Source organism: Adiantum capillus-veneris, chromosome 17 (genome assembly GCF_014529385.1).
Source record: "Adiantum capillus-veneris isolate H3 chromosome 17, ASM1452938v2, whole genome shotgun sequence".
In the NCBI taxonomy this organism is placed as follows: domain Eukaryota; kingdom Viridiplantae; phylum Streptophyta; class Polypodiopsida; order Polypodiales; family Pteridaceae; genus Adiantum; species Adiantum capillus-veneris.
In genome coordinates, this window is record NC_140947.1 from 143,256,665 (window position 1) to 143,284,321 (window position 27,657).

Consider the following 27,657-nt stretch of genomic DNA (forward strand, 5'->3'; position numbering starts at 1 on the left):
GGGCATGGGGTAAAGTTAGGGATCAGACAGCACTCATCTTCTTTGATCCAGGTGTCAAAGCCAACTTTATCTCACCAGAGTTAGCTATGAAGCTGGGCATCAGAGCTAAAGAAATGGGGTACACAACAGAGGTAGGGTTGGCATGTCCTGGCCACTCAGAGTGTGTTACTCCCATCATTGGAAAACTGCGTCTGCATATTCAGTCGTATGTGGACACAAAAGAGTTTTACATCATGCCGCTGGAAGGTTGTGACGCCTTGTTGGGGATCCCGTGGATGTTCCGAGTACATGGAGTCTTGGATGCCTACAACAAAAAGATCACTGTACAGCATAGGGGCAAAACTCACATCTTGGATGTAAAGCTTAAAGGAGAGTCAGTCCCTATTGTATCTGCTTCTGCTATCACTTCTGTAATAAAGAATCATCTTTCTGTGTACTTGATTTTTGCACGTGATGTCTCAGATAGTGATCAATCAAATTTATCTGTGTTAGATAAAGAAAGGTCAGCATTTTTGCAAAAGTTTAGTGACTGTTTTTCTAAGCAGCAGAAAGAGATTATGGGCCAGGTTGAGGGGTTATTAGAGAAGGGGCTGATTCAGCCTATTCTTCACCCTTTTGCTCCCCAATGCTCCTAGTGCAGAAGAAGGATGGCTCATGGCGCATGTGTATTGATTACCGTGCGTTGAATAAGAATACCATCAAGAATAGGTTTCCTATTCCTCGCATTGATGATATTCTCGATCGTTTAGAGGGTGCTGCAATTTTCAGCAGGATAGACCTTAAGAGTGGGTACCATCAGATTCGTATAAGGCTAGAGGATGTGCACAAGATTGCGTTTAGAACGACATTTAGTCTTTATGAGTTTCTAGTGATGCCGTTTGGGCTAACAAATGCTCCTGCCACGTTCAACAGAATGATGGACCGGATTTTCCGCTCGCATCAACAGTTTGTTGGAACGTTCTTCGATGACATGATAGTGTATTCGAAGAATGAAGAGGAGCATAGGCGTCACTTGACCATTGTGTTTGAAGAGCTGCGCAGTCACAGGTTACTTGTCAATCCTAAGAAAAGTGAATTCTTCCTCGAAGAGATCCACTTTCTGGGCCACATAGTCTCAAAGGATGGTGTTAGAATGGATCCCGCAAAGGTCGAAGCTATCAAGACATGGCCAGACTTGAAGACTGTGCACGATGTCAGAAGCTTCTTGGGATTGTGTTCCTACTATAGAAGGTTTATCAGAAATTTTGCAGAGATAGCATCGCCTCTTCACGCATTGCAAAAGAAAGAGGTCACTTTCAGATGGACCCAAAAAGAGATTTCAGCTTTTAGTCTCTTAAAGGAAAAGTTGACTTCAGATCCAGTTATTGTTTTGCCAGATCTCAGGAAGTCATTTGTGGTCCAGTGTGACGCGTGTGGCAGTAGCATCGGAGCAGTGCTAATGCAAGATGGACGAGTAGTAGCTTATGAAAGCCGAATTTTGCAAGGGCCAGAGAGGACTATGCAAGTCTATGAAAAAGAGCTCTTGGCCGTGATTCATGCGCTTTCTAGCTCGAAGCACTACCTCTTAGGTGCTAATTTTGTTGTCCAAACAGATCATCAGACCTTGCGATACTTCTTGACACAGTCAAAGTTATCTGAAAAGCATATGCGATGGGCAAACATTCTTTCCATGTTCCACTTCCAGATTATGCATGTGGAAGGCAAGAAGAATGTTGTGGCTGATGCGTTATCAAGAAAGCCACAAATTTCAGCTGTATCAATTCCTTATCATCATGAGTTAGATGACATGAAGGAACAATATACTGCTGATGAAGATTTTGCAAGGATCTTTGAACAGTTACAAGAGGGGCAACATCACGAGCACTACCTCCTCAGAGATGGTTTTATGATGATGCATGGCAGACTTTGTATCACTAGGCCACTGCGACATAAGGTCATGGAAGAGAGTCATGTCCCATCGTATGCAGGGCATCGTGGCATTGATGCAACAGTTAAAGTGGTAGAGACGTTCTTCTATTGGCCTACCTTGAGGAGAGATGTGGATGTCTTTGTGCGAGCATGCATAGTTTGCCAAAAGGTCAAGTTTGACAGGCAAAAGGCACCAGGGTTGTTACAACCACTGCCGATTCCGGATAAGCCATGGGAAAGCATTGCTATGGACTTTATCTTTGATCTTCCAAGGACGCCAACAGGGAATGATGGTATATGGACCATTATCTGCAGGTTCAGCAAGCAGGCCCATTTTATCCCTGTCAGGAAGAAGATAAAATCTGATCAGATGGCACGCTTGTTCATGTACAATGTGTTTAAGTACCATGGTATGCCACAATCGATTATCAGTGATCGTGATCCTCGCATGACCAGTTTGTTCTGGAGAGGATTGTTTGAGAACATGGGCACTACGCTCAAATTCTCGTCTTCGTTTCATCCACAAACTGATGGACAGTCAGAAGAGGCGAATTCTACCGTCTTAGATCTGCTGAAATGCTATGTGTCAGATAATAAGGGCAAGTGGGAACAGTATTTGCCTATGCTTGAGTATGCGTACAATAATACGGTGCATTCGTCTACTGGCAAAGCACCTTTTGAGATTGTTGAAGGCGGCAAAAAGGTTCCTCCCATTTTGCATACAAAGGACAAGATCTTTGAGGCAGATCGATATGTTGAGAACATGGATGAGATGTATAAGAAGATTAAAGTTGCCTTGGAGAAGACCCAGGCAAAGCAGAAAAAGGCTGCTGATCGTCACCGTCGTGAATTGCTGTTATCACCTGGTGATTGGGTTCTGTCAAGGTTCGAAAAGGCAAGGTTAAAGAAGATGAAGGGCAAGGAACGGCTGTTTCCTAAGCTCAGCATGCGTTACTATGGGCCTTTTCAAGTGCTTGACAAGATCAGCGATGTGGCTTACAGGCTGAAATTGCCTGATGCATGGAAGATTCATAATGCGTTTCACGTGAGTCTTCTAAGACCCTTCGTGGGTGATGTGCCAGAAGATATGCCAGTTGAGGATCAGTCAGAAGTTGAGGAACTTGATGAGATCCTGGTACCTGAGCAAGTTTTGGCACATAAGGACAGAAAAGTTACAGGACAAGTTGCAAGACGCTATTTGGTGAAGTTCAAGAACTATCCGCCTATGGATGCAAAGTGGATGAAAGAGCATGAACTGTCAGAGTCACCAAATGTATTGCAGCTTTACCTTGAAGCCTTTGGGTTACAGCCTACTTATGCCCCAATCCAACGTGTGCAAAGGAGGGGTAATGATAGAGCTAGTACATCAAATGTACATATGAATTCAGTGCCATAGATGGAAATGGCAAAAGTATGAAGGTCTCATTAAGTCATTTGTATCTATGTATGTTACGACCTTTCTTGCGGATACATGCGATGATAAAAGAGTGTTAATAGCACAAGGTCATCAATGGCGTGTATTTATGGTATGCAATCGAGGACGTTTGCGATTTCAAGAGGGAGGTATGTCACGAGGACGTGGCAGTTATTAACCATGTCACAGAGATGTGGCAACTGCTAACCTTGGTTGTTGGTTTCTTTCCAATGGGGTTTATTTTATTTGTTTTGAGACCCTCTTTTTGAAGTAGCAAACGGTCGGACATTGTATGGCCAATGTGAACGGTAGATTCACCCGCAGACGGGAAGTGGTCGGCACTGGAATTCGTATGGTAAGAGGATGTCTAGGCTCAGAGCAAGATCATATAGGTCCCCCCGTTGCACTTAGCAAGTTGGTGGATACTAGGAAGTGAACTCAATTATGGCGTAAAGTCAAGGTGGGACTACCAACAAAAAGTATCCGACAGTTGGGCCACATTGCACTTTTGGATGCGGTCCCAATGAGGATAGATGGTCAGAAGACCAGTGGGAGCCCAACGGAAGCATCTCCTAAAATTTAGGGAACTGCTATTTTGGGCCGTGAAATGTGTTCGCGTCATTACCTCCGGTATGACTAGGGGAACATTTTACAACTCTACCGTGAAGTCAACTGGGCAACCGGTCAGGATATTTTTAAGCGGCGAACCCGAAACGGGAAAATGCTTGAAAATGTGCCAAGTGGCAAATTCTCATGCACTTGCCTCTTCCAGAAAAATGGGCGCTGAATTTTTAAGCTGGGAAGGCCTCATTATGCAATCTGTCACAGGTTAAGAGCTATGGAGTGCTTCCTTTCCCTCTCATGTACAGTGTGGTGCCAGGAGTGATGTCCTGCACGCTACACACTGCTCTCTCTCTCCCCTACGTGCAGTTATGTGATGCCCCACAAGAGGGCTATTCATTTGACTGATGTACAGCTGTGTGGGTTCATGCTTTCGTGCTGAGGCAAGAGCCTCCTTGAGCAAGAACAGGGGTAGCTAACTGCTACTCCAAAGCAGGCACTGGTGAGGGTCATAACCTCACCATACAGGTGCAAAATTAGCGCTGTGTATGCGCTGTAATTTGACTGTTTTTCAGCCATACGGACGCCAGGACACTTGGGAATCGTGCCCCACTAGTAGAGGACAGTAAGGGGACTGTTTGGGGCTGAAAACAGGACAAAAACCAGTAAATACAGCGTGCTGAATTTAGTGTTTTTGGGCAGGAATCAGAGGGTATACGCCAGTGCAAGTGAGTTCTAGCAGGGGAATTGGTTTCGCGCAAGTTTTGGGGCTGTTATGTTGCCGAAATTTGGCCAAATCAAATGGTATCTAGGTGGATACACGTGAAGGATTCCCAGGACCTTACCTTGTAATTTACCCTTCAAAAGAATAAAGAAATACCGAAAGGGGCGCCAATTTTGGGGCCTACAAGTTGTCGGCGTCTGCTCCGAGTATTCTAGCTTCCGAGCCGTGTGTGTGTATTCAAGTGTTAATCCCCGTCGCAGGTTCTCTTTGCTAAGTGCTTTGTGTGTGTGTCTAAAGTAAAGAATTTCGGGTGAAAGCCAACGCCTACCGCCCTACGGGCCGGTTTCAGACTCCCCTCTCATGCAGTCCCGCCTGCACCAGAATTAACCCTACTGACTTGTGGGATCTTTCGGAATAGTCGCAGCTAAGCTGAAAGCCTCAAGGTAAAGTTCCAAAATTTGAGGAGTATCTGCTATGTCCTCCTCCTCTATCCACTTTGCATTCAATGCCGAATGGTTCTTGAATGTCACTAAGAACAACCGAATCACTTTACCTTTCGCTTGTCTTTCTTTGTGGGCCAGTATCTGTTTCGGAACAAGTATCTCCTCGCTCTCTTCCACTTCAGGTTGCTCATCTGGCTTCCTATCAACTGACACCTTACCCTTAAAGGGTTTCAAGAGACTCACGTAAAAAGCATTGTGAATCTTTTAAGTGTCTAGCAACTTGAGTATGAAGGATACATCATTTATCTTTTCTTGAATTTGGAAAGGGCCATAATACCTCATGCTAAGCTTTGGAAAAAGCCGCTCCTTTCCCTTTCGTTTCCTTAGGCGTGCCTTCTCAAAACGTAAGAGCACCCGATCATCTTCCTTCAACTTCAAGTCGTGTCTATGTCTGGAAGTGAAACTGTGACAGGATGTTAGCCCATCACATCTGCTTTTCGGAAAGCTGCTTCTGTGACAAGGAGGAGCGTAAACTTTGGTGATCCGTAAACACTGTGAAATCGGCTCAGAGTAAATAGTGCCACCCCTGTGTAAGAGCATGAATCACTGCCAATAGCTCTTTCTCATATATATGTGCTACCAACTTTGCCGCCACTGTGTAAGAGCATGAATCACAGCCAATAGCTCTTTCTTATATATATGTGCTACCAACTCTGGCCGTGAGAACATCCTGCTCTTGTAAACAATGACATGGCCTTCTTGCATCACAAGCATCACAATAAACATCGAATGGCTTTTGCAAGTCTGGCAAAGCCAACATTGGTCCGGTAGTAGTATTCTCTTTGAGCGTCTGAAAAGCGGTCACCTCTGTCGGTCCCCACGTGAAAGGGACTCCATTTTGAGTCAGTAAATGCAAAGATGAAGCTATCTTTGCAAACTTCCGAATGAACCGCCGATAGTAAGTGCACAAGTCCAAAAAGCTTCGAACTTTGTGAACATTCTTTAGTTCAGGCCAGCTGCGGATAGTCTCAATTTTGGTCGGGTCCATCTGCACTCCTTCCGCTGAGACGATGTGCCCCAAGAAATGTATCTCCAGTAAGAAAAACTCACTCTTTTTGGTATTGATAACCAATCTATGCTTCCGCAATGCCTGAAAAACCTGTAGCAAATGATGTCTGTGCTCTGCTTCATTCTTGGAGAAAACTATAATGTCGTAAAAGAAAGTTCTCACAAAAGATCGATACTCTCGAAAAATCCTATCCATCATCCGATTAAATGCTGTTGGAGCATTCGTGAGTCCAAAAGGCATCATCAAATATTCATACAAACCAAAAGTTGTCTGAAAAGCTGTCTTGTAGACATCCCCTAGAGCAATTCAGATCTGCTGATATCCACTTTTCAAGTCAATTTTGTTGAAGCAAGAGGATCCCTAAAGTCTGTCGAGAATTTCATCGATCCTTGGGATAGGAATCGGTTCTTGATGGTGATTTTATTGAGAGCTCTATAATCAATGCACATTCTCCAAGATCCGTCTTTCTTGAGCAGTAGCAAAACCGGAGAACAATAAGGTGAGGTTGGATAAGACCCTTTTCTAGAAGTTCTTTTGCTTGATTCATTATCTTTTTGGAACTTGTCTTAGTGCCAATTTGAAATGTTTGACTCTGGTTTTAATACTGGTTTCAATAATTGGTGATTTTATTCTCGAGTCGAGTAGTAAGAAATGTTGTTTTGGTATTGTTTGAACCTTCGAATGACGCAAACGGGATGTCTAGGGTGCGTTTGGTTGTGTGCTTGAAAATTATCGTTGTTGTTACTCCCGGCCCCGACCTGGATGGTTATGCTGGAGGAGTATTAAGAAGTCTGAGCAGTGGTTACTCTCAATACCTCCAAACGACGTAGGTTGCGGTCTGGGGGGCGTTTGGTTGTAAAAGGCCTCTATCTCTCCCAGCCCGGACCTTTTTAGGTTATGCGGGAGGAGTGATGAGGGAGTCGTTGAATATCTCCCGGGCCGGTGTCACCAGGAGGTGTATTTTTCCTGTTGCCTTCCGTAAATAAGTATTAGATATATTTATTTTATTTTTACTTGTTTGTCCCAAAACCCTTGAAAAGGTGCAAGTGGACATTGCATGGCCAGTGTGAAACGGCTGCAGCCAAATGGGTTTCTCACATCGAGGATCTAGTTCGGTCAGACAGGGACTGCCCGGGCCAGTTAGCACTGAATTCTGATGAGTATGGAAGCTCGTGTGCGCCAAACTGGAATCTGGGCCACTCGTCAAGTCACTGCAACTTTATAAGTTGAAAGGGGCGAGTAAATTAACCCACATTGTAGATGTTGGTCAAATGGTAGTCTTCAATGATGGTCAGGAGACCGATAGGGACGCCATGGAAGCATCTCCTAAAATTTAGGGAACTGCTATTTTTGACCGGAAAATGTGTTCGCGTCATTAGCTCTGGAATGACAAGGGGAACATTTTATTGCTCTGCTGCCAAGTCAACTGACGCACCAGTTGAGATATTTTTAGCAGGGAAAGCCCAAACTCGGAAACTGGGCGACGTGTCAGCCTGTGAGCGATTCTGCCACTCTGGGAGGCAAAAACGAGCTGCATATCAACAAAGGGGGCGCCATTTTCAGCCTCAGGTGGATTGTAGCAAGTACAGAAGCTATGGAATGCTTACCTTGCCCTCTATGCACAGTATGGTGACGGGAGTGATGCCCCGCACGCTACATACTGCTCTCTTTCTCCCCTACGTACAGTATGTTATGCCCCACTAGTGGGCTTCTCATTTGACCTATGTACAGTTCTGGGGGTTCATGCGCGTTTGCCAAGGCAAGAGCCTTCTGAACAGGAACCGGATTAGCTAATTGCTAATCCCCCATAGGTACGCACAGTTCCATCACGAAAGATTGCGAGTTTGGAGAGTTTTCTCGCGTGAAAACTCGTCCAATTCACAGGGGAACTGTCCCATTGCGTGCGGGAGCCCTTGGGACACGCGTAGGCGTGTTCGCTCCGCTAAAAACGATCCGAAACAGGGAATTACAGCCTGCTGTGTTTTTCTGCAGGTTTAGGGTTTCGCACCTAAACTGCAAGGGAACATCGTGGTAGCCTCGTGAGAGCCTTGGGATGCGTGTACAGGCTTTTGGGCTCCCGGCAGTGAAAAACAGAGAATTACAGCCCGCTGAATTTCTGTGACAGCTCACCAGAAAGCTTCCAGATATCGAGGGAATCCGTCCTAGACAGGTGTTTTTGACCTACAGGGGTTTTTGCGTCGTTATGTTGTCGAAATCCGGTCGAAAACCTGCGTTTTCAGCCCTCGCCAGGTTTGGACAGCTTTGTGAAAGCTTGTGCTAAGTGGTCGGATCGTCTACCTTAATTTGAATAAAGAAATACCGAAAGGGGCGCCAGTCTTTGGGGCCTACAGGGTGTCGGTCTCGTGTGCGCAGTGACATTCTAGTCGCTGGACGCAACTGTGTTCTCTTCCCTTCTCAGTGCTCTGTGTAAAGTTAACAGGTAATTGAAATAGTACCGCCCTCTACGTTGTATAGGCCGGTTATACCCGGACCTTGTAAGGTTATGTGGGAGGAGTGTTCATCGGCAACTTTATGTTTCTATGTCTTGTAACATGCATATGTGAGCATTTGTGTTGCATTGTGATGTGCCAACCACTGAATATTCCTAATTGGATGAGATTGCCTGGGTATGTAATTTTAGTGCATCAAGACACCTGTGGAAGATCAGTGCGGTGTGGGTGTGATGGCTAATTTTACTATGCCGGAATATCAAGAGTTCCGATATGGACGAAAGGAGAAGCCAACTCCTTGATCAAAAGAGCCGAAAGGAGAAGCCAACTCCTTGATCAAAAGAGTCGAAAGGAGAAGCCAACTCCTTAGCAAAAAGAGCAAACTTATTGTCCATCAGAATGTCCCTTGGAATGACCCTCAGAAATTTTTGAGCTAACTTGAGTTGTTTTGTAGATATGCTGTAATCTACTTTCTTTCAAGAAGGGGGGATGTTACATAACTGCTGACGTGTCAAGTCACTGAAGAATAGAGCCAACCTTCAGATCACGGCCGAGGGGCCTAAACCCTAAGAAGAACAAGCAATATCAGAAGAAGAAGTCCTACCAACTTATGGGGACCCTGTTTGATGGGGCCCAAGTGACATAATGACATTAAAATAAAGTAGGACCCACACACACATGTGGACTAATGACGTGGAAGCTGTATGGACATCCCTGAAATTCCGCTGATAGTGTTGATGTGGCAGATTTTCGCAAAACGCGCTGGGAGACTTTGGGCATTGCTTTTGGGCCAGATACTTTTGTGTTTGAAGGCTTTTCATGTCAATTGCTTTTGGGGCCTAGGGCCTTTAAATATGAGGCCACGGGCTCATACTCTGGCATGCTTCCTGGAGAAGGTGCAGAGTCTGAAGTACCGGCGGCTTGTACTATGTTGATGCAATATAAAGAAATACTGAAAGGGGTGCCAAGGTTTGGGGCCAATACTCTCTGGGGTGGAATTCCGCCTCTCTCTCTCTCTCTCTCTCTCTCTCTCTCTCTCTCTCTCTCTCTCTCTCTCTAGTTGTTATTGAAGTGCTAAAAGTCTGTTCAGTCTGTTCTTTTCTATTGGCACCTGGTGCCCGTTTTGTGACATTGATCTTGTGCAATCGCCTTTGCCACCGCCGTTGCCTCCACCTCCCCCACCACCACGGCCACCAAGCTACAATGGTTGGAGCCCATATGGATACCCTTATTATCCGTACCCGGGATACACGCCTAACCAACCAAAAGATTTCAAGGATGGCGGCACAACAATCAAATTTTTCACCTTTTCCGGGATGAAAGATCAGAAGAAAGCATTGCAGTTCCTACAACAATTCGACGACATCTATGCTTTGGGAAACTATATAGAAGAATCCAAGATTTCTCGAGCAGCGGGATTTCTTAAAGATAATGCCATGCAGTGGTGGAGTTCCATCGCGACGTAACTGCATGCTCCAAGGACCTGACAAGCTTTCAAGACAATATTTGCACGCAATTATATGACTTCTCTCTTGGGTGACTTGAAAATGCTTGCCGCAGAGACCATGGACGACTATAACCAAAGGTTTCTCGACGTCTACCTTCTAGTGTCCTTCTTTAAGTTCATTTCCTTGGAGGACCAGTGCGAGCGATACACCATTGGACTACCATCACCGTTGCAGGAATATTGTCTATCCAAGCAAGTCTCAACCATGCAAGAACTTATGGACCATGCCGCGATCGGCTACAAACTGATGAAAGGGAAAGTTGGAGTTTACCACAGAACCAACTCTGGTCACCAACCAAAACTCTCGGCAACAACGAACAAATTCTTGGGAGTCTTGTAAAACCCAACCTCAAAGGCCTCGTCTGACACAGCGTCAACGAGAAACCCTCTTATAAGAAGCTCGATGCTTCGAATGTTTTCAAACAGGGCATACATTTATTACATGTCCTGAGTGAACGTCGACGTCTTTAGAGCAACCATATGCTCCTATGACAGAACGATCCGCAGGTCCATCTCCAGCAAAGAGAGCTAGACCTGCTATTGGACTAGTCCTTGATATCTATGGCATACCCCTTGAAAGTACAAATGAATAATGTCGAGCATATGGCAAAGTCAACGGCTTGAAAGTCCTTATTTTCTTTGACCCCGGAGTTACAGAGAACTTCATCCGTCCAGAAGTCTTGAAGCAGATGCACTTTGACTATGGTGCAACGGGTGGAGAATCAGAAACTGGTACCGCTCATTGGTGCTCTTCCAGTGACTATCCAAGATTATCATGGAAAAGTTGATTTCCACATTATGAAGTTGGGTAATTGCGACATTCTCTTAGGCATGCCTTGGCATGACAAGAATGATGCGATTCTCCACATCTGGAACCGAACCATTACCCTAATGTAGAAGGACAAGCCAATCGTCCTCAAAGTTCGGATGTCCGAACAAAAACCTGAATGGATTTTCGAGTTGTTTTGTAGTTAGATACTTTTGAACCCTGTTTTGTAGTTAGATACTTTTGAACCCTGTTTTGTAGTTAGATACTTTTGAACCCTGTTTGAGGAAGTATTGTTTGAAATGGATGGTATCTGTTTTAAACTTGTCTTGGTGCCGATTTGAATTGTTTGACTATCGTTTTTAATACCGGTTTCATTGATTGGTAATTCACTCCCGGGTGGAGTAGTGGGAAATGTTGTTTTGGTGTTGTCTGAACCTCGGAACGAAGCAGACGGGATGTCTGGGGAGCGTTTCGTTGTATGCTTGAAAACCTTGGAACGACGCAGACTGGTGCTTGGGGAGCGTTCCGTTGTATACTGGAAAACCTCCAAACGAGATAGACGGGATGTTTGGGGAGCATTTGGTTGTATGCTTGAACCTCCAAGCGACGCAGGCTGCCGTCTGGGGAGCGTTTGTTTGTACCAGTCTTCTGAACTCATGGCCCAGACCTTTTTAGGTTATTTGCGGAGGGAGTGACGAGGTAGTCGTTGAGTAGCTTCATACGGCAGACTGTCTGTCTCGGGGGAGTGCTCATCGGCGCTATTCGTTGTGTCTTGTAACATGCATATGTGAGCATTTGTGTTGCATTGTGATGTGCCAACCACTGAATTCCTTTTTGGACGAGATATTTATGGGAAGTCAACGACCCAGGATATCAAGCGTTCCGATCTGGAATGAGACTCCTTATTGGATGAGATTCTTTTGGGAAGCCAACGACCTAGGAACTCAAGAGCTCATCGCACTGATGATGTGGTAGTTGTACGAACCTCCATGTTTTACGCTGCTGACGTGGTAGGTCGTACGGATTTCCGCAAATCGCTTTGGCAGCTTTAGCGCTGGCCTTTGGGGCCCATATGATTTTAGACTTAAAGCTTTTTATGTAAACTACTTTTGGAAGGCCCAAGGGTCTATATAAGAATTGCCAAGGCCTCAGTCTCAAGAGATGAGCTTGGGAGCGCTGTTGAGATGAGGACCCTCGAACATTTTACTTTTTGAAGCATTAATAACAAAGAAATACCGGAAGGGGCGCCGGTCTTTGGGGCCAATCTCTTTGGGCATAGAACTACGCCGTGCCGTGTTGTCTCTCTCTCAAGTTTTGTCCAGTCTTTCAGTTTTCTCATGTGGTAGATTTCGTGGAGTGTCCAAGTCTGTTACGTCTGCTCTTTCCTCAAAGATGCTTGTTCCTATTGTTGCTGCCAAATAGGGCATTCAAGCTTTATATTTCCTTTCTCTCCACAGTAGAAACATCTTCCTTCTTCCTTGAAGGTTTGTACTTGGACTGGCGAGAGATATTTAAGCCGCTTACCGGTGCCCTTGGCTTCTTAGGCTGATCAGAGTCCTCAAGGGGACACTTTCTGCCTTGGTTGCCATGATCGTCATATACTACCCTTTGCCTTGTAGGACAGGTGCTTTGTTTCATCCTTCGAGGAGTTCTTATAGAGTGTAGGTCTTCAACAATGATTACCAATTCCATCATCCTTTGAAGAGTACCATGGGGATAGACCTTTTCGAACTCGTTTGAAATCTTCATGAAAGGGGCGACTTTCAGAAGAACCGACCTTTACTTGTCAACATAGGCCGTGACTTTCTCATTTTTCCTTCTGGGCCAGCCAATCCCATTTTTTCTGGATATCCTACTCGAAGTCGGACAGAAGGAATTGTTCATAAAATTCAGCTTTGAATTGAGTCCATGCTCTGGCATGAGTACAAGCGTAATCGCAAAACGCTTCACCCTAGGCTAAGGCTTCACTGAAATGTTTGACTGAAACGCCAATTTTGTGTATGTATAGAGTTATGTATAGACAGATTAGGTGCTTACAGTGCAATGTATATGTGCACACATGTTTGCCCAATGAGCTATCTTAATAAAGATATATAATATAATTTGTACATGGTCAATTACAATTTAGCACTATAAGCCTCACATGTAGACAAGCGTACATGACTATGTTAGCTCATGTGATGTCTGTGCAATCAACAAGCCAATCAAACATGCTACACTATTTAGGATAGCAACCGCATCCAAGTGGGCAAAGTACATTGTGGAGTACTTAGAACAAGTAGTTTTACGAGAGAACTTGAGCAGAGTCAGATTATGCTTCAACAAGAAGCCGAAAACTATGCTATCATCAAAAGCCACCTTTATCGAAAAGGAATAGATGAAAACTTAAGAATTATGTTGCAAAACATGAGTACCTGCCTATTCTTGAGCAAGCACACGCCGGTCCAGTTGGAAGACACTTTTTGGCATACAAAACCATGAAAGCAATACTCCTAGCAAGAATCTGGTGGCCTACTTTATTGATGGATGCCAAATATTACGTGAGACGATGTGATGCTTGCCAATGTCCTAAAGTACCAACTCGACATGATGGCATGATGTTGCGACCAATAATGGGAGCACGCGCTTTTGCCAAATGGGAAATAGACTCTCTAAGTCTCTTGTCACTGTGAAGAGAGAGAGAGAGAGAGAGAGAGAGAGAGAGAGAGAGAGAGAGAGAGAGAGAGAGAGAGAAGAAGAAGAAGAAGAGAGATGAGAGATACAAGAATAAGTCCCGTTTTTGTTCACCAATTACTCTACATGACAACTGTATACATGAATGCATGTAAGGTGAGCAAGAAAGAAAGGGAGCGAGGACAAAAAGGACCAAGAATAGTTGCTAAGTAGAGACACATGCTATTTCAACCTTGAAATAGCATATACATAATTAATAAATAACTTGTTAATGGCCAAATTCTCTAAGGAGATGAAAAAAAAAGACGTTTGACTCTAGGCGTTTCATGTGCAAGGTGAAACGTTTCGGCCATTTCACCTGTTTCTTGTTTCAGGCCTGCTGAAACGCGTTTCACGATTACGTTGTCAATGAGAACCTTCCAGAATCTTTGCCAACCACCAGTTCCTTGCTGTCTCCTTGAGATACATCACCCGATTTTTCGGTGAAGTTTCCATTTGCAAAAGCAACTTCAAATTGTCTGATAAAAGACATTGCCTTTGAGATATCTCTCCATCCTGTGTAGCTGTCAACTTGATGTCCTTGTCACCAGATTTGAAAACTCGCATCTTGTGGTGACACTTGTGGTTGTCCTTTTTGAACGTGGGCTTTTCTTTAGTGTTATGAAAAGTAGTAGTAGGCTTTCTCCTCTTGGAAGAGGTTTTAGATATTATATGAGAAACTAGAGGAAGCATAGTGAGGAGAGTATGACGGGGAAGAGATAGAGACATCTTTACTTTCATTCAACAGAGAGAGTTCTTTTTTCTTGCTTTTGCTCTTTGTAGGTCCTTTGTTCTAATCCGGAGATCCTTTGTGCATTGCTGCACCTCTTTTTGCGTTTTCCTCTTGCGGGTTGTTACCATCGGCAGTGTTTTCCTGATGTCCATCTCGGTCTGTTCCTTCGGTTTTTTGAGTCCATCGAAAACCTTCTGGACAATTGGTAGTGTGTCACAAACTGATGACGTGGCATTTGGCAGACAAGCCTTGCTGACGTGGACAGCCTTGTACGGATAGTGATGTGACAGACAATATGAATTTTCTGACAGTGCTAACGTGGCAGAGTGTACGGACTTCCACGTTTTACGCTGGTTGCTAACGTGGCCTGGTTGTACGGATTTCCGCAATTAGTGTTGTTTGCTTTTTGCTGGCAAATTTTAGCCAAGTTGCTTTTGGAAGCTTGCTTTTGAGTTTAATGCTTCTAGGGCTCTGCTTTTAGCAACCCTTGTAAACCTTTATAAGGGGGGCTCACTTCTTAGAGCATCTGGACGTAGAGTCTGAGAGCGAGCACCTGCGGGAAGTGTACTTTGCTCAAAGATTAAGATAAAAGAATACCGATAGGGACACCAGTCTTTTGGGCCAATATATCTTGACACTTAACTACATCGGGCCGTGTCGACTCTTAAATTTGTGTAGTGTTTTGAAGTGAATCTCTGCTGTGTTGCAACAGAATCTTGACTTGGGGTGTCCAAGTTTGTTACAATGTTATCAGAGCACGGTCGATTCTCTTCTACCGGGAAATCCGATCCTTTTTCTAGCGACACCTATGGATTCCGAAAAGAATCAATTGACCTCTTCTGCAACCATCGAGGTGGGAGGAGGCAACACGGCAAAGTCAAGCGATTTAGCAGAAGATGAGTACGGACCACCTCGGCCTACACAATATGAACTTTTGGAGATGCAATGTCGACAATAGGTTGACGAGTGCACAAAGTAGATGCTTCAGTTTGCTAAAGATCCCTAGTTTGAAAATTTTTTGGCCCAGCAGTCCATGGCGGAAGTGCGTACTCAATGTCAAGAAGCCACCGAACCACCAATCGAACCGGCAATCAAGAAACCTCCTACTTCGAGGATGTTTACTGAAGAAGAACTTCAAGAGGTGGTTCAGACCTAGATCAGTCAGCTTTTGGACACGAAGAATCAATTGAAAAAGCAATCGAAGAAGCGCAAGAAGGGGATTGACTACCCAATTACTTGGGCCGTTAATCTTTTTTTGCATCTGCAAGAAAGAAGAAGAAGCGTGTATGTTTTGAAGGACTACCCAGTTCTTCTTTCTCTTCTTATGAGAGTTCTTCTAGCTCTTTCGACTCGGATGAGGATGACAGAAAGGGCAAGAAGCAAAGCAAAAAGCAAAGCTTTGGAAAGAACAAGAAAAAGGCGAAGAAGATCAGATTCCGACCAGTTTTTGATAGCTCTACGGAGGAGTCATCCTCTGACAGTTTGGACTCCGACGACCACATGTTTTATGCAAAAAAAAGAACTTTTACAAAGCCAACCAAAGAGGGTGGACAATCAATAAAATTTGAGTCCTTTTCAGGATTCCGAGATGCTCCGAGGGCTTTGGCCTTCATCCGACAATTTGACATAGCCTTTTCTGGAGGGCATTACTTAGAGCACTCCAAGATCAAGAGAGCTGCATCATTTTTAAAAGGAAATGCTTGAACATGGTGGTCCACTCTTCTTCTGAGGAAAAAAGCCCCAGTCAAGTGGTTGAAGTTCAAACGGCTCTTTATTTCTTCTTGGTTAACCCAGGAGTACAAACGAGATGTAAGAACTACTTGGAACCATCTTTGGATGACCAAGGGTGATTCTTTGTACGCTTATTGCGAGAGGTTTTGGCATTCTTTTCTACCGATCTCTTCCTTTAAGAAGGTCACTTTCAAGGAACAGATTGAGTGGTTTTGGTGCGGACTCCCTACAGAGATCCTAGATTACCACCTTGAACAAAACTCTGAGTCTATACAACAACTAATGGGACATGCGAAGCGGGGATTCTTGATATATTCAGGGAATTTGACTTACCCCACTGATGAATTTTTGACTCAAAGGACCAGACAGACCTCGAACAATGAAAATAGGAAGAAAAAGAATCCCCAGGAAAAGAGAGATAGATGACCCGGATTAACTCTTAGAGAGAGGGATAACTATCTCAAAGAGGGGAAGTGTTTTGGTTGCGGGGAACAAGGGCACATCTCCGCAAAGTGCCCCAAAAAGGCACAATGAGGACAAACTGAAGACAAGCTAGAGAGTTCTACATCAGCGGAGGAACGTGGTAGAAAAGGCAAGATGAAAGCAGGACTGGTATCGGATTGCATGAGAACCGACCCAAGCCAGATGGATGAAAGTACAAAACTTTGCCACGCTTGGGGCAAAGTGAAAGATAAGGAAGCCCTTATCTTTTTTGATGGAGGAGCCAAGGCCAACTTCATTTCACCTGAATTGGCGGCGCCGCTCGAGATTACGCTCAACAGGATGGGGCCACCGGCGGAGGCAGTTCTAGCGGCGCCCGGATGGGATGTAGCCATTTCAATTTATGCCTATCATTGGCAAACTTTGTTGTTTGCATTGTCAGGGGTATTTAGGGCACGAGAACTTTTACATCATGTCTGTGGAACAGTGTGACATCCTCCTAGGAATCCCTTGGTACAATAGTTGAGCACGTCGTGGTCAACTATCTTGCCAAGAAAGCGACTTTGACAAATGAGAAGGGCGGAAAAGTTGTACTAGATATAAAATTGAAGGGCGAGTGCGTCCTTGTTGTATCGACTTCGGCCATTTCAAAATTAATGAAATCAAGTCTTTTTGTTTACTCGATCTATTTGAAAGAATTGAATGATGAACATCGAATGAACATGTTTGAACTAGACAAAGAACGACAATATTTTTTGCACACACATACCGACTGTTTCTCAGAAGTCCGTCCAGGCGAGTTACCCCCATCTCGTCTTGAGGACCATACTATTGATGTGATTTCTAGAAGCACACCACCAAACCAACCACCTTATCGTGTTAGCCGAGCTCACAATAAAGAAATCATGAACCAAGTGGAAGACCTTGAAAAAGGTCTCATCCAGTCGAGTACTTCACCCTACTGCACTCCGGTTTTACTAGTACTAAGAGAGACGGATCTTGGAGGATGTGCATCGACTATAGAGCTCTCAATAAAATCACTATCAAGAACAGATTTTCGATTCCGAGGATCAATGATATTCTTGACCGACTACAGGGATCCTCTTGTTTCAGCAGGATTGATTTGAAAAGCTGATATCATCAGGTCATAATTGCTCCGGGAGATATCTACAGGACGGCCTTTTGGACAAGCTTTGGTTTATAAGAATTTTTGGTGATGCCTTTTGGACTTACCAATGCTCTAGCGACTTTCAACCGAATGATGGATAGGATGTTGCAAGAGCATCAATCTTTTGTGGGGACTTTCTTTGATGACATTATACTTTTCTCCAATGATGAAGCAGAACATCGACACCATCTACTACAGGTCTTTCAGGCATTGTGTGATCACAAATTAGTTATCAATGCCAAAAAGAGCGAGTTTTTCTTGCCAGAGATACACTTTCTAGGACACATCGTCTCAGCAGCAGTAGTACAGATGGATGTGGCCAAGATTGAGACTATCCGCAATTGGCGAAACTTGAAAAATGTTCATGAAGTTAGAAGCTTTTTGGGCTTGTGTTCTTACTGCCGGCGGTTCATTCGGAAGTTTGCTTCCCCTTTCCACATATTGACTCAGAAAGGAGTCCCTTTCTCTTGGGGACCAACAGAGGTGACTGCCTTTCAGACACTTAGGAAAAACTAACTACTGGACCAGTGTTGGCTTTGCGAGACTTGCAAAAGCCATTCGAAGTTTATTGCGATGCTTGTGGTCGTAGTCTGGGAACTGTCTTAATGCAAGAAGGCCATGTGTTTGCTTATGGAAGCAGAATGTTTTCAAGGCCAAAATTGATAGCACAGATTTATGAGAAAGAGCTATAGGCAACTATCCATGCTCTTACTCAGTGGTGACATTACCTACTTGGAGCCGATTTCACGGTCTTTACTGATCATCAGAGTTTACGCTACTTCTTGTCACAGAAGCAGCCTCAGAAAAGCAAATGCGGTGGGCTAACATCTTGTCACAGTTTCACTTCCAGATTGTCTATCTTCAAGGATAGAAAAACTTAGTGGCAGATGCATTGTCTAGAAGCCCCTAGGCTTGGCTATTTCCGTGATTCATTATAGAAGCTTCGAGGATATGGTTGATCAATATGCCACAGATCCGGATTTTTTTGATGTGTTTACTCGGATACAGATTGGGAGATAGTGCCAGGGTATTCCTTACGGATGGCTACTTGATGAAGAAAACAATGTTGTGTGTTCCACAACCGTTGAGGAAAAAGGTACCTTTTTCCTCGAGTGCCATTGTCACTTTTTACGGGTCACCGTGGCATTGACACAACCTTGAAAGGTGTGGAGCGTTATTTCTTTTGGTCGAGACTCAAGAAGGATGTGGACGACTTTGTTCGCAATTGTTTAGTATGCCAGAAGGTCAAGTTTGACAGACATAAGGCACATAGATTACTACAGCCTTTACCCATTCCCACCTGCTCCTGGGAAAGTATTGCAATGGATTTCATTTTTGATCTCCCGAAGACAGATGGCATTTGGACTGTCATTGACAGATTTAGCAAGCAAGCTCACTTCATTCCAGTGAAGAAAATAGTCAAGCGGTTGCAGTTCTCATCATCATTCTACCCGTAGAGGGATGGGCAATCTGAGATTGCAAATTCAGTTGTTGTTCTGATTTATTGAAGTCTTACATCTCTGATCAGAAGACTCAATGGGGAATTTTTTTACCTTTGGTGGAATTTGCCTACAACAACACGGTTCACTCTTTGACGGGGAAGGCGCCATTTGAGATAATTGAAGGTGCTCCGAAGGTTCCACCCTTTCTCAACACTAAAGACAAGATTTTTGAAGCCGACCAGTACACGAGGGACTTGGATACTGCTTTTGCCAAGGTCCGGGAGGCTTTAGAGAAATCTCAAGAATGACATAAGAAGGCAGCAAACCAACATCGACGAGACTTGAAATTAAAGGAGGACGATTGGGTGCTCTTACATTTTGAGAAGGCACGCCTAAGGAAATGAAAAGGAAAGGAGCGGCTTTTTCCAAAGCTTAGCATGAGGTATTATGACCCTTTCCAGATTAAAGAAAATATAAACGATGTCTCCTTTCGACTCAAGCTGCGCGATACTTGGAAGATTCACAATGCATTCCATGTGAGTCCCTTGAAACCTTTTAAAGGTGAGGTACCAGTTGATGGGGAGCCTGATGGGCAACCCTAAGTGGAAGAGAGCGAGGAGATACTCGTTCCTAAACATATTTTGGCACACAAGGAAAGAAAGATGAAAGGTAAAGTGATTTGGCGGTTCTTGGTTAAATTCAAGAACTATCCGGCAGTATTTTGCTATGTGACTTTATGAAACGGAATTCCCGAAATTGAATATGATTGATTTGTACTCTCTCATTTGACTTGTTTGAGCGCAGGAATTGAAAGACAAAATGACTGTAGCATTTCGGTCTCATAAATCTCTATGGACATGATCGCAATAAGGATTAGTTAATCCGGCATCAATGAGGTCCGGGATGGATCTAGATGTGGTTACTAAATACATTGCTGGCAGTCATGGTCTGAGATTTAGAATGAATTTTTCTATGATTTGTCATGTGATGTCCTGTGATGTCAAGTGATGTCCTCTAATGTCGTGTAATGTGACTGTCGTCTTTGTACAATTGCTAGATGTGTCGTGTCTAGTGTATTGGTACTTAGAGTCGGTGTCTACTGAGACAATTTATGGCCTCTGTTTGTTTTGCAGGCGTAATCAAGGGCGATTACAATTCTTTCAAGAGGGGGGTATGTCACAAACTGATGACGTGGCAGCACCCTGGCGGGCAAGCCTTGCTGACGTGGACAACCCTGTACAAACAGTAACGTGGCATATAGTACGGATTTTTGGATTCTGCGTTGATAGTGTTGAGGTGGCAGTGTGTACGGACTTGTGTGTTTTACATTGGCTGTTGACATGGCCTGGCTGTACGGATTTCCGCAATTAGCGTTGATTGCGTTTTGTTGGCAGATTTTAGCCAAGTTGCTTTTGGAAGCTTGCTTTTGAGTTTGATGCTTTGGGGCTTTGCTTTTAGCAACCGTTGTAAACCTTTATAAGTGACCCAATGGGGGCTCACTTCTTAGAGCAACTGAACGCAGAGTTTGAGAGCGAGCACCCGCGGGAAGTGTACCTTGCTCAAAGATTAATATAAAAGAAATACGGAAAGGGACGCTAGTCTTTGGGGCCAATATCTCTTGGCACGGAACTATGCCGGGCCGTGTCGATTCTTAAATTTGTGAAGTGTTTTGAAGTGAATCTTTGATGTGTCGCGAAAGTATCTTGACTTGGGGTGTCCAAGTTTGTTACACAGCATTAGGAGCTGCTGCAATTCCGCGAGTTGAACTCGTACTTGCTGAAGTTCTTGTTCAATGGGTCTCCCTAAACGCTTCATGGTTCTTCCCGTTCCTTCTCAGAATCGTTCTCCTTTGCAAAAAAAGAGAGGCGACTGAGCTCTGATTCCACTATCACAAATGGGAGCGCGCATGAGCAATTTATAAGCTGAAAATAAATAGAAATTGACGGAGAAAGAAGATCGACGTAGTACGGGGGATGAGAAGAGGAGCTGGTCCCCCCCTTTAAAGAGAATCTTTATTATGAGGAGAATCGTTTTTGACAAGCACAAGAATCGGAGTAAACCCCTCCATTCTAGATCTCAAACTCGATGGTCGTTCCTTCTCGTTTGGGAACCCAAGAAACTAGCTCTCAATTCCGTTAGCTTCCGGTTTGTACTCAGAGCGTAGAAGCTCTGCAAACCGTTCATCCGAAATCCTCGAGTGTAGGCCAAAGCCTCCTTGCTTCTCTTCCGTGATGATGTACCTACAAAAGCACAATCACAATGGCCAAGAAGCGTAGATCTTATGTACAACCAATACATGTTGCTCCTAGCATGGAAAGCAACCTCCATCTCCTTGTAGTAGCGCTGGCTCAACAGGTACGAGTGAGGGGCTCCCTACTGCTTTTTATAGGCCCTGGGCAGTGGCAGGAATGGCAGAGGGGCTGGCGGCTTTGCTCTGCCAGCAATAACAAGTGGAGGTCCAGCTAAAATAGAGAGAGGAGAGCGAAAAAAAGGCCTCTGGCCAGTTCTAGAGAAAGGAGAGAGAGATTGCTGGTCGACTGCTGTTTTTAGCCAGCAAGGGGGTGCCATCTTTTAAGTTGATTTATTTTAATAAGTCGGCTGCCCACTTATTAAGTGGGCAGCCGGTCACTTATTAAAATAAGTGTGAACCTATTCAAAAACTCGGTAGAAACTTATAAGCTGAAAAGTGATGCTACACAGCACTCCCCAGGCGTCCCTTGATGCAACTGCATGCACAGATGCAATGTAGTTATAGATTTTCTTGCGGGAAAGGATTTGCTCTCCTAGAAAGCACTCAAAAACATCTTGCTTTTTATTGAAAGCTTCTCAAAACCAATCTTTATTCACGTGCTTGGGTTCTTTATTCATCTGCTGGCATCTTTATGCGTAATTCTTACCCAGTTCGGATTTCCTCCTCAGATAAACGGATCATTCCCCTATTCAGTGCTCTCGTCACCCATCTTATGACACATCAGGAACATCCATTACCCGGAACAACTCCTTCGTGATGCTTAAATGTCACGCATCATATGACACATCAAGGATGTCCGTTCCTGATGGCTTTTATCAGTTCTTGTAGATCTACAGTTCCTAACTTAACAATTAAAGTGCACACATATAAATGTCATAGTTTCATCAATTAGAAATCACTTATAAAATAAGAAAATAGTCAATTTAGCAACATAGCAAAACACCAGATGTTAAGTCATCATTGGAGGAAGAGCCAACTTGTAGGCAACAAGGCCAATCTTGTTTGTGAATAAAGGTGGACCACAAATTCAGCTTCTAGCGCTGTCCAGCTCAGTCAGTCTTGGAGTCCTTAATATATTGATCCGTTGTCCAATGTCAAGAGTTCTTGGAAATGTATTTCCATTAACATATATGGGAACTCGATCACAGGTTTTCCTCCCTGATTTTTTGACTAACTTCAGCATTTCCTGAATGTCATACGAGAAAGTACGAGCTTGCTGGTCTTGGTCTTTTGAAGCACACAATAATCCATCCATAGGCATGCTTGTGATCTTGGTCTGCCTTGGGCTTAGGTCTCGTTTAGCCATAGTGGCTCCTTCGACTTGAAAGCGATTCTTCGAACACAATGCTTCAGTTTTCCTACACTGTTTTGTATTCGAAAAAGCTACTGAACTAATCTTATCTATATCTGCAGGCTCTTCAACTAATGATTGCAATGGCACAAGAAAGCATCCAGTTTTGTCAAGAGAACAACATTCCAGTGACACAGGTGCTGGCTATGAAGCGGCACATCGAACCTTGCAGATCTATTCTCTGTTGAAGCAGGGTCTAATAGAGAGAGCTTACCATGCATTCAAAGAAATGAAGGCCATGGACATGGTAGTTACAGGAGAGGTACTCTACATTCTTGTTAGTGGACTGGCCTTAATAGGACATTTGGAAGATGCTTACAGAGTCTGTGTTGAACTGAAGGGAATGGGCACCCTACAGAAGAAAGCCATTTATGGTGCGCTCATCACTGGCTTTAGCAGAAGTGGACATGTTGAACAGTTTGAGAAATTTTGTCAAGAAAGCCAAGCATCAGGTGTGAAAATCTCAATGAAGGGTTATAAAGCTATGGTGAATACTTTAGTCAAATCTGGCCTTGCAAGAAAGGCATACGATCTTTACTTAATGATGAAAGTGAAAGGGAGACGGCCAGATTCATTCATTCTGGACAGTTTGATATTTGCTTGGTCAGAGGGTGGTGAAGTTGATATTGCATACTTTTTGTTACAGGAGCTTAGGTCAAGGTCAGGAGCGTTGAGGCCTGAATTATTCAATGCTGTGATGAGGGGCTATGCATTTGAGAAGAGATTTGATGGTGTTTTGAAAGTACTCAAGGACATGGAGAATGACGGTGTGCCGTATGATCTGGTGACTTATAACACGCTTATTGACATGCACGGGAAAATCGGTAAATTGGCTGATGCTTTACGGCTCTACAGGGATATGGGTGAGAAGGGCATTGTTGCAGATGTATTCACCTTTACCACTCTGATTGATGTTTTAGGCCGGGCAAATATGGCAGACGAAGCTTATGAGATTTTCAAGGACATGAAGGAACTTGGTGTTAAAGCAAATGTGATAACTTATAATACCTTATTCAAGGTACTGGGAAAATCTGGACACATCCAAGCCGCCACCTTGATTGTTGAAGAGATGGCTGGACAAGGTGTCACTCCAGACGCATTCACTTTTGCATCACTAATAGATAGTCTTGGAAGGGCTTCACGGTTTACTGCGGCAAGAAGCTTGTTTGAGCGAATAAAAAATAAAACGGGTGTTGTGGATGTGGTCACATATACTGCTCTTATTAAAGCAATGAATAAAGCAGGGCAAGTGGATGCCTCTCTTGAGTATTTCAAGGAGCTGAAAGCAGGTGGCTACCCACCAAATTTAATGGCCTATTCCACTTTGATCGACGGGCTTGCCAAGTCGGGGAGGCTTAAAGAAGGATATTTCTACTTCCGAGAAATGGAGGGCTTGGGTTGTCATCCTAATGTGATTGTTTACAATACCTTGATCCATAACTTCGCAAAAGCAGGCAGGAAGGATGTCGTTGGGCAACTCATGGCACATATGGACTTCAAAGGAGTGGAGCCTGATCCTTACACATACGGTGGCTTGATTGATGGGTATGGTAAGTCGGGGAATATTCAGGAGGCCCAAGAGATATTCAAGGGCTTGAAGCAAAGAGGGACTGAATGTTTGAATGTGGCTGTATGTAACTCTATGCTTACTGCTTTACTACGAGAAACTCTCATTGATGAGGCTTTGGAGCTATTTTACAAAATGCCAGAGTTTGAAATCAGTCCAAATGAGCGGACTTACAAATTGATTTATAGTCCTGTAAAGTTTGCAGGCAGGTTTAGGGATCTGGAGAGAATTAGGGAGCTACAGCAAATGGCATTCGGACATTAAGTTCATGACTAGATTTGCACATTCTGAAGGCTGTTTTGTGCAGGTTGGTGTATTTAACATGCTGCCTAGGGTCCGGATCTTGGATCTGAGTAGATCTTGCATAAATGCCTTCATGTCATTGGAAGAAATGAGACCTTTTGTGGCATTCCTTCTTCGCTCATGGTTGTGGGGATGACTGATTTTTAGTGAATCAGACCCAACATGAACAGGCTTTGCTCTTCCGAATGTGATCTCCATAAGATCTCAATTATTGTCAACCTTCCGAAGCCAGCTAGCCCATGGGATGTTCATGGGCCATTGCCGCTACCATTGGAGATCGTCATTATAACATTTCATCTCTCTCTCTCTCTCTCTCTCTCTCTCTCTCTCTCTCTCTCTCTCTCTCTACACACACACACGTACGCCTTTTGGCTTGTAGGCTACATTCCTTTGCATGATTAAGGCATTCTCACTGCTGACCTCTGACTATTCTCCACAACTGATCTAATTTTTTAGTTGCAGAGCGACAACTCCAACATCATGACCTTCTGTCATTTCATTTGATCTCTCTCTCTCTCTCTCTCTCACACACACACACATTCAGGGTTCGCTTTGCCCTTTCTTAGTGCCAAGGTTAAGGGGAAGGACCAAACCACACTTTTGTAAGAAAAAGTGGAGATGGAGTCACCATTATTCCATAATTGTAAGTCCAATGCATTACTATTATGTTACCTTGTTAAGAGGCACCCTTAGTAAACGCCACACCACCTAAAAAGAAGGAATAAAACAACCAAACTACCTTGTTACGAGGCAACCTCAACAAAGGCCACACCACCTACAAAGAAGGAAAATAACAATCTAACTATGAAGGCAAGATTGTGAAATAGGTTAATGATATGAGCAAACGTTCTTGCATTGAAGATGAGTGGGACTAAGAGGTATGTCGAAGCTATAGTGCAAGAGCAATAAGGGAAATACAAATAGAAGTGCCAATGCAAGGAGATGTAGACAAAGTTACAACAAGAATCCACGATAATCTATGTCTTATGTTTCTACAATGCCATTTTTTCTTTAACTTAATATGTTCGTGAAATTTTTAATTCATTTTGCTTCTTTGATTCGATTTTTGGCCCATTTTTTCAACACTATGATATGTTTCGTTCATTCTCCGAGATGGGCTGAATAATTGTTTAACTGTCCAACTCCCAAAAAAGGACTTATTAATTCCACAATGAATGTCATCTCTATAGTTTATTGAAAACTTGTCCTTATTGACTTGAGTTGAGGTCTATGTGTGGACTTGGTAGCTCTAGATTAAAAGCTTCAAAGTGACATTTCCTTAATTTGATTGTAGTATTGTTGGTGCAAATCCCAAGCTTTAAAGTTAAAACATCGGGAGGACACTTCTAGCTTTCATATTTATGGCTGGTAGATTTAGAAGTATGAGATGAAGTAAATATGCAAGTTAGGCCTCATAAAATTTAAGTAAACCGTAATATTCTTACCACCATGATGAAAGAACAAGAAGCACTAATAGTGATTAGAGTGTTGTTGCTATATTATCCTTAATTATTGCTAAAATTGAGAGAATCGCAACAATAAATAAATAGGAAATGGAAGAACTCAACTTTACACTTATACTTCATTTTAGCATAGCAACTTTACTCATACACGGTGCTAGTTCTTGAATTGTCTATTTTTTTAAAATTTTGCTGGTTTATTATGAGATAATCAACTAATAAGCAATCCAATGTATGAGATAAGTTACTCAATTTTACCAATATGAAAGGATTAGTTGTCCATATAGTGTTAGTTATTGACACTGAGTTGGTAGCCCTAATAGGGTTTCTAAAAAATTACTAGTCACTTCTAAGATCCCTTCATCCTAAGGACAAAATCTATCTTCTTAATTTAAAATTAGAACTTTTGTAAAGTTTGTATAAGTTGCTTGTAGTAATCTCCTGAAATTGACACAATGGTACATTTAAACAACAAAATTGTGAGGGTACAACCCCTTTATCATGTACACTTTATATTAAGAAAAAGAAAAAAGAAAAAGTACAAGGATTCTTCACCCTATACTTTGATGGAATATCTATGACAAGGGATAGCTTATAGAATTATGAAGGTTTACTTTGAATCAATTTTTTTTTAAAATGAAATTTTCATAAGTTTGCTAGCCTATTATTGATGCTTTCAAAGCTATTCTGGCATTAGAGATAGGTTTTGGTGGTAGAATTTGATACTTTGCTCACATACATAATCATGGAAAGCATAAAAATTTTCAAAATAGACCACATTAAGAGAACTAAGGAAGCTTTTATGAAGTGGTAAAATTGCACATTTGCAAAAACTTAGCTCACATATATAATCATGTAAAGCATAAATTTTTTCAAAAAGGACCACATTAAGAGAACTAAGGAACCTTTAATCAAGTGGTAAAATGCACATTTGCAAAAACTGATTCAAATAAAAGGACCTTTATAATCCTTTTAAACTCATCCACATAAGGTCAAGTTGGAAATCCATCATGAAATTTGGATATAATCCATGATTTGACCATCATTCTTGTGCCCAAGGGCATATGCTCGAGAAAACACGCCTGTTTTGAAATTAGCTTGATTTTGGAATACTCAAATAAAAATGTATATGTGTTCTTGTAGAGTGTATATCAAATTTGGTGCCATAACAATCAAGAAGAATAATGTTGTGATACTAAGTTCATGGAGTGAAATTGCATTTACTGTTGAAAAAAACACTCGTGCTATATTCGCCATAATAATCAAGAAGTAATGTTGTGATACTAAGTCCAAGGAGTAAAATTGCATTTAATTTTGAAACAAGGTGAAAGTTCACTATGGCCTACATAAGGCTATAAGAAGAATTAAATAACAAAAGGTTTCTTTGTGAGAGAAATAAGAAAGTTACACTAATTTTGTAAAACATTTGTTATCATAATAAAATATTATGTTTCTAAAAAAAAGTGTGACAATAAACTATTTAAACTACAATTTATTCCAAAAACATAAAAATAATATATGAAAAACTACTTGGAAGCATTGTAGCAAATTGAGAAAAAAAAGGTGAAAGAGGATGGGAAAGATTGTGTGTGACCCAGTATTCAATGGTCCTCTTTAAAGAGAGAGGTACACAAATGTCAACACCTCTAGTAA

General features: G+C 42.9%; 1 protein-coding gene across 4 annotated transcripts in view; it reads left to right on the plus strand.

Annotated features, from left to right (window-relative positions):
* LOC147438230 (uncharacterized) overlaps positions 1-24,848 on the plus strand; it is a 57,017-nt gene extending 32,169 nt beyond the window's left edge. For 3 of the 4 annotated variants that reach the window (XM_086487529.1, XM_086487530.1, XM_086487531.1), the window contains exon 5: positions 22,737-24,848. In XM_086487529.1, coding sequence (XP_086343655.1) covers positions 22,737-24,505 — 1,769 coding nt within the window. In that variant the 3' untranslated portion in view covers positions 24,506-24,848. The remainder of the gene's footprint in view (positions 1-22,736) is intronic. The other variant, XM_086487533.1, reaches the window with a different exon arrangement.
* Positions 24,849-27,657: the final 2,809 nt, after the last annotated feature.